The sequence below is a fragment of the Dermacentor variabilis genome, chromosome 11, assembly GCF_050947875.1.
Source record: "Dermacentor variabilis isolate Ectoservices chromosome 11, ASM5094787v1, whole genome shotgun sequence".
In the NCBI taxonomy this organism is placed as follows: domain Eukaryota; kingdom Metazoa; phylum Arthropoda; class Arachnida; order Ixodida; family Ixodidae; genus Dermacentor; species Dermacentor variabilis.
The window spans coordinates 30,994,195-31,000,797 of record NC_134578.1 but is presented as its reverse complement, the minus strand read 5'-3'; the positions used below and the strand labels follow the sequence as shown (position 1 = coordinate 31,000,797).

Below are 6,603 nucleotides of genomic sequence, written 5' to 3'. Positions count from 1 at the left end.
TTCCGAGGAGTTCTCTACTGATTGAGTGCCGCCGCACTTTACATAGAAGACAAACAAGAAACGAATTTGCGTTATCTAGATAGCCTATATATATTTTGCGGACCACCAGAACTGATGTTTCATGCAGAAACTATCGCGCTGTTAATGTTTAGGTCTAGTTGCCTCCCGTATAGGCACCCATATGGGCACGTTGGAGACGTGCCTCATAATGAAATCGTAGTTTTGGGTACGTGAAACCGCATAATTTCATTCATTCTTTCCAGCTGAGACCGATTTGCCGTGTTAACAACTACTTTCCACATGACTGCTTCACGGTCTGTGAACAACAATTCCTGACAAATGGTATTTCCTCCCATCTATCGTATGTCAATATACTTCTGAACAGTTAGTAATGAACGAGGTAACATGAGGCCTAGCATTGGCATTGCATGTTATTTGTTCCTGTATATATTTCAGTGAATGATGCTAACTTTAGGCCCGAGGTTAAATGACACAAATGACGTTTACTTATGGTATACGGGTTACAAAAGTGAAGGGATAACGTTTGTAAAAACTAATGGGTTCCATCAAATTTTCCTTTCTGTTGTGTTTCCTTTAAGCAAATCATCTATATAGGGTTCAGTCGAGATGAGCTTGCAAATCACGCTTCTGTACTATGTTAGCTGCTATACTTATTTTAAGAGAAAGGCCGGCATTGTCGTACAAGGCGTAGAAACGAGAGCAGGATGGCAAGGTCGTGCTAAAGTTCCCGTAGTAGCACGCCTCCACATCGTATAGAAATTGGCGGCGTCTACACATTTGGCCTTAGGGATTAGCCTATAAAAGCGTCAAAATATTACATCGCATTCTTACCCAGTTCACGGAATGTTTCTAACTTGTAGTGCGCCAAACTGGTCACCAATACGAAATAAGTGCCTTGGAAATACATGACGTCACACAGACCTAAAGGCACTGAGGCTACAAGAGAAAATTCAAAAAAGGGAAGTTTCGCCCACCCTGTCTCCAGTAGCAACCAAGAATTTTACCTGCGAAGTTAATGAAAATACAGTCCTATAGTGATAAAGTTAGTGAGGTCGTGTTGTGTTGCCCTCCAGCGTTCCTTCCACATACCATGAGTAAAGGAAGGACTCTTTCCCAAGGGCCGGTCTTTCTTCTCTTCCGCCACCTTTTATCTGATTTTCTTGGGAAGAAGAAAAAGCGAACGAGCAAAGATAAAGAAAGGAAACTTCCCTCTATCTTGCTCTCTATTTGCGACATATATATATATACGATAACTCGAACCGCAAAGTGCCTGAACCAGCATACCAGCATTTGAAAAGAAAAAAAAAGGCCGAGCTCTCAAAAGGAAAATTACCCTACTGGCATGTCATTCTTATGGAGATGAGAAGCGTTCGATAATCGAAACGAACGTGTTCTCAGGTGGAATTTTTCCTTTCTTTGTCGTCCATTACCTGATTCGGCCAGTGAGAAAATAGCGAAGCGAGAGATCTGTGCGCAGAAAGCTGCAACGTTGCGAAGAGGAAGTAGACAGCGGCTACGGCACGTTGTCTGGATTGGATTGGATTGGAGAAACGTTGTCTGGTCGGTTTGTGCACGACAGGAGCTGCACACTGATTCACGAAAGCGTTCACTTGTTATTTTTGCGCTTGTTGAAGACACTGCGCTGCAGTCTCTGCCGCTTACTCGTTCATTCAGTCGCACCTTTTCAAGGTGACCTCAATCCTTTCAACCCGCTATTTCTGTGCTCGGAGTTTGTGTTATCGTGTTTTTTTTAAATTTTGTTCCTGCGCTGACAAATCTGTCTGCTTTCTTGGTGCCTTGAAAGTAGCGCCGTAATCAACCGTGCACCTAGTGGCCAGGCTCGCACACGTTGGAAACTGTTGGCCTGAGGGCACGCGTTCCGACAGAAACACTGAATATGATGATGATGATGCCCTTGAGTTTGGCGCATACCAACTCACGGGTATTGGCCAAGAGTCGGGCAGACTTTGCTTATGTGTTGAGGTAATGAAATTAAATATCTATTTCTGCACTGTATGGACAGGAACCTTAGTGCTCGCGAGTACCAGCCTGTACAAGCACATGCGACTCAAGATCATTCAAGGTCATAAATCACTCAGAATGACCTCTATCCCAAAATAGTTTCTATTGCTGAACCTTCTCAATCGTGAGGATCTTCCTCTCGAATTAGCATACGAGGGGTTCAATGACTCGTGGCCTGCACCCGAGTTCACGCACTACGTGACGCATGCAGTTGAAAGGATACTGTCATGTCCGCCACGACCATGATTGACAAACTGGCTAAGAAATCTTGGGTACCGTACAAAATTACTCAAGAATGTGAGCAGAGTTGGCAGTCGTTAAATCATACCACGGGTTGTGCAACGGTTGTGGGTGCGCCTCTCATCGGTGCAAGTAATTTTCTTCCACTTCGATGTGCCTTTTCCTTTATGAAGAGTACAATAAAGTTTAGCGCAAGTTAACTATCATTAATAATTACTTCCACATTCAAATTTCAGAAACTTCTTTCTCAACTTTACATTGCCTCACCATCTGCAGCGTCACATGGTAGCAATTAAAAAAAAAACGCCTTTAGGTTTTCCTGATTTTTCTTACTTTTCTGCCTCTGTCTTTCATGTCGCTATTCCAAAGAAAAGCGGTGCCCAAAACCGGTGTCTCCTTCCAGGCGTGAATTTTAATAGTTGCCAATACGTCCAGCCAACGCCTGGCTGCTCAGTCGATAGAAGCGTTCCATTCTATGATGGTGAACGCCTCCTCTTTTTTGCCCGCGAACTTGTTGTTGCGGTTGCGGAGCCTCTGCGCCAGATCGTCGATCTCGTTTTGTTCCAAGGCAGGCAGGGGCGGAGGCGTCAGCGCGATGGGCGTCATGGCGGGCGCTGAGCCTCCCAGGAGCATGACGTCATTCAACGCGGGCACAGGCGCCGCGCTGGAGCTCGCGCCGCCCGTCTCGACTCCGGTCAGGGTGCGCAAGAGGGGTCGGGGCCTGGCCCGCGCCGCTGCGGTTCCCCAACCTCGCTTGAGGCTGCCGGAACGCTTACCGCCTGCACCCGTGCGAAAGTAACACAATCAATCAATCAATCAATCAATCAATCAATCAATCAATCAATCAATCAATCAATCAATCAATCAATCAATCAATCAATCGAATAAGCAATCAATCGAATAAGCAATCAATCAATTTTACAAGATTCGTTTTCAGATTAAGGCATATGCAGGCAGATCCATTAGGTCAAGCATAAGTAGTAATAATGTTTCTTAGGTGCTGGAAATTTACTACCCTGAATTTCTTCTAATAGAGTCTGCACAAACATATTGGAATAATTCTGACACTGGCTTATAGCCCAATATATATATATATATATATATATATATATATATATACTTTCTTTTGATGGATGCCATGCGACGGCCGACCCCACAAAATAGTTTCCAATAATCTCTCTCTCTCTCTCTCTCTCTCTATATATATATATATATATATATATATATATGGAGAGAGAGAGAGAGAGGATATATAAATGTGCGTGTGTGTGGTTGCGCGCGCGATTGTAAGCAGAGCGGGTGCCATGACGCCGTGTCCTATAGATACAAATTTTTGCCGTATCCGTTGCAAGGGCGGCATCGTATTTTATCAAGAAGTGACGCCAGGCCCTTTCAGTATAAGGCCTGTCTAGCCTTACCCATCACGTTGCTGGCGCTCCAGCCGGTGGGCGAACCTCCGCGCCCTCTCTTGGCCTTTCCAGAAGTTCCAGGAGTGGCGCCGAAGACAGTGCTGACCTTGGACGTAGAGGCGCTGCTATCAGGGCCATCAAACAGGAAGTCTGCCAATGAGTCGTTCTCGTCCGCAGGTGGGAATCTGGGGCGCGTAAAAGTAAGTCTAAACACGTATGTGTCGTGGCGCTAGTATCCTAATTAGATTGAACATCTAATCGGCATGGAACATCCAGAAGCGGCATGAGCAATCCAAAGTTGCGCTGAAGTAAAGCGACGTGGCATGGTTTGATGCCGGCGGTTAGCTGGAGAAGCTCTCCTTTTCTTCTACCAGCAGATAAGTTATATTATTGGCATAATGCAGGTTACGACATAAATAGAGAAAAGTACGTCACACATATACGACCAAGTTTATTTCGTGCATAATATGTAGTTGGAACCGGGTAGACGGCCTATGTATCCAATGTTGCAAGACAGAGTTAAATTCAGAAAAAGAACGAACGCATTTATGTAGCAGAACCGTCTTTCCCTGCAGTAAGCTGTTCAGCGTCGAAGCTCGCTGCTCTCAAAGCAAAGCCAAACATCAAAGGGCGTGCCATAGGGATTTGTCAGCAAAATTGCAGTGACAGGTGAGAAACGACACATACATAGTTTGAACTATCCAGCCAGAAAATTATCGCGCGAGATTCATAGGGGCCGAAACCCACTCTACGAGAAGGCAGGTTCGTGTTGTTGGGAAGGTCCTCTAGTTTGTTGAACGGGAGACGCGCTCTTCTATTACAGTAACGCAATAAGTGCCAAGGGAAGGCAAACGCCTTAGAAAGCGGCATATGGTTAGGTAGAAATCCACAAGTGAGAAAATTTTTAAGCACACTATCGAACCTACAAACACAAGATGTTGCGTCGACATTCACGCAGCGCTGCCCAACTCAATTCCTTCTCTTATGAACATTAATATCAGTTGCAGCGTTTCGCTTGCGATAGCGATAATACGGACGCTCGAGGAGCAAGAAACGCCGTTGTTGGCGCCAACGTCGCTGTTGACCTGTCCCGCTCAATTGGCGTGCCTCGTTGTCCTCCAGGGAGGAGGACATTGAGACAGCCTATTCGACCCTACGGTCGACGTTCTACGCGCGGCTTCATGCGGTGGGTTAGAGGACCTCCACAGACGCGGAGTGCGTTTGGCTGCGACAGGGACGAAACGAAGCCTGATGCATCGTCCGCGCGTAGTTCGATCACCTCGGGTGTCAAAGCCAGGGGATGTATTCTATAAGAGACTACCTAGTCATAGAGAAAGTGACCTAGTTGACTTGTCCATTTCGTCTGCTATTGAAATGCTGATTGGCTGTGGCACCTGGTTGCTGCGGACGCGCAGCCCAGCCCAGCCAATCAGCACTTCAGCAGCGGACGAAATGGACAAGTCCACTAGGTGGACTCTTACAGAATACCTCCCCAGGTCAACGTGGTGGCACGAGCGGTGCGCGCAGGTAACTTTTTTTCAGCAGACTGGCGTTCCTGGTGAGCTGCTGCTTGTGTGCACGAATCTGAGCACAACGGGCAGTGAAGGTCAACATAGCGTTGTTCAATATTTAGCTGGGCGCTCACTAAGGCCCATTGTTTCCATCTATGGCTTCCCGTGTAGTCGGTCTCATCTCATGACCTTTGGAGGTGCGACGCCTGCGACGCTCCTCACTTCGCCAGCGTTGTGGTGCGCCTGGTTGTTGCCAGGGGCGCATGTTTCGTAATTCTATACCGAGCAGCAGTTTCGTTGCGTGCTGCGCCACGCCAGCATGTCGCACCGGCGTACAACTTGAACATGGCCAGTGGAGTCCAAGCGCAGCCCTGAAGCTTGCTGCCGATGTCACTGCTTCGCACTTTGGGGCGAAACTGATGTTTTTTTAATACATAAAAACGGTTTTTGCTGTGCTTCTCATTTCTTCTCGAAAGCTGTGCTTCTGATTTCTCATTCCATTAGTCTTTGTGCTTTAGTTGCATGCGTGCTGGCACAAGTTCGCGTCCTAGTCGTCTCGCTCCACATTAACTTTCGACTGGCTCGAGAAAATATTCTGCTTTCTTCTCACTACCTGCTGCCCATTTCCTCTTAGAAACAAGGCGAATCAAGTGGTCTATCATACATTTTCTATGAAACTTGGCGTTACCTGAGAATCGTCGGGGCGAACAGGAACTGACGCAGCGAGTCGTAGTCCACGTTGCTCTCCCCACGGTAAAAGGGCGGGGGAGGCGATATCATCCGCTCTCCAAGAAGCGGCGAATCGTTCGCCTTCTTGTTGAGCGTCTTGCGGCGCTCGCGGAAGAGCGCCTTCTTGAGCTGCGAGTTCTCGTCTTCCAAGGTGCGCAGCTCGTTCCTCAAGTTGAGCCGTCTCTGCTCGAGCGTATTGGAGACGGACTCCATCTGCGAGATCATCTTGCTCACCTGCGAGGACGCCAACGAGTTGTCCCGAGGTGGGTTAAACGTTCCATTTCAACCGAAACTCGAGCGAAGGGAAGCGGCGCCGACAAAACGCGAGAGAGCAAAGACTGCTTGCCTTTGAAAAGCAGCGCTGCAAAGTTGAACCACATGGATGAGAACAGCATGTACGAAGCGCAAGCCTATCAACAAAAGCCTCATTCCCAACGAAAGCCTCATTCAAAGAATGCTGCCGTTTTCTTTGCTTCCGGCAGGTATATGGAATTTGTTTTTAGTGGCATTCGCTTGCAAAACTCTTGAGGGCGTCGGAACAAGGGGGTTCGACAGGAAGTTAGAGATCTTTAAGTGGACGACAGTGGGCGTAAACGAGAATCCTGAGCTTGGAGCCACGTTTGGAGTTGGAGACTTGTTTTTGTCAGGACGAATGCAAATCCATGCGCCGA

At 47.3% G+C, this 6,603-nt stretch overlaps 1 protein-coding gene across 1 annotated transcript; it reads right to left on the bottom strand.

The window, feature by feature from the left end:
* Positions 1-2,733: 2,733 nt before the first annotated feature.
* Positions 2,734-6,171, bottom strand: LOC142563185 (uncharacterized). Its single transcript, XM_075673735.1, has 3 exons — positions 5,892-6,171; positions 3,702-3,877; positions 2,734-3,062 (listed from the first exon to the last, which is right to left on the bottom strand). The coding sequence occupies exons 1-3, from the start codon at positions 6,155-6,157 to the stop codon at positions 2,734-2,736; spliced, it is 771 nt and encodes a 256-aa protein (XP_075529850.1). The 5' UTR covers positions 6,158-6,171.
* Positions 6,172-6,603: the final 432 nt, after the last annotated feature.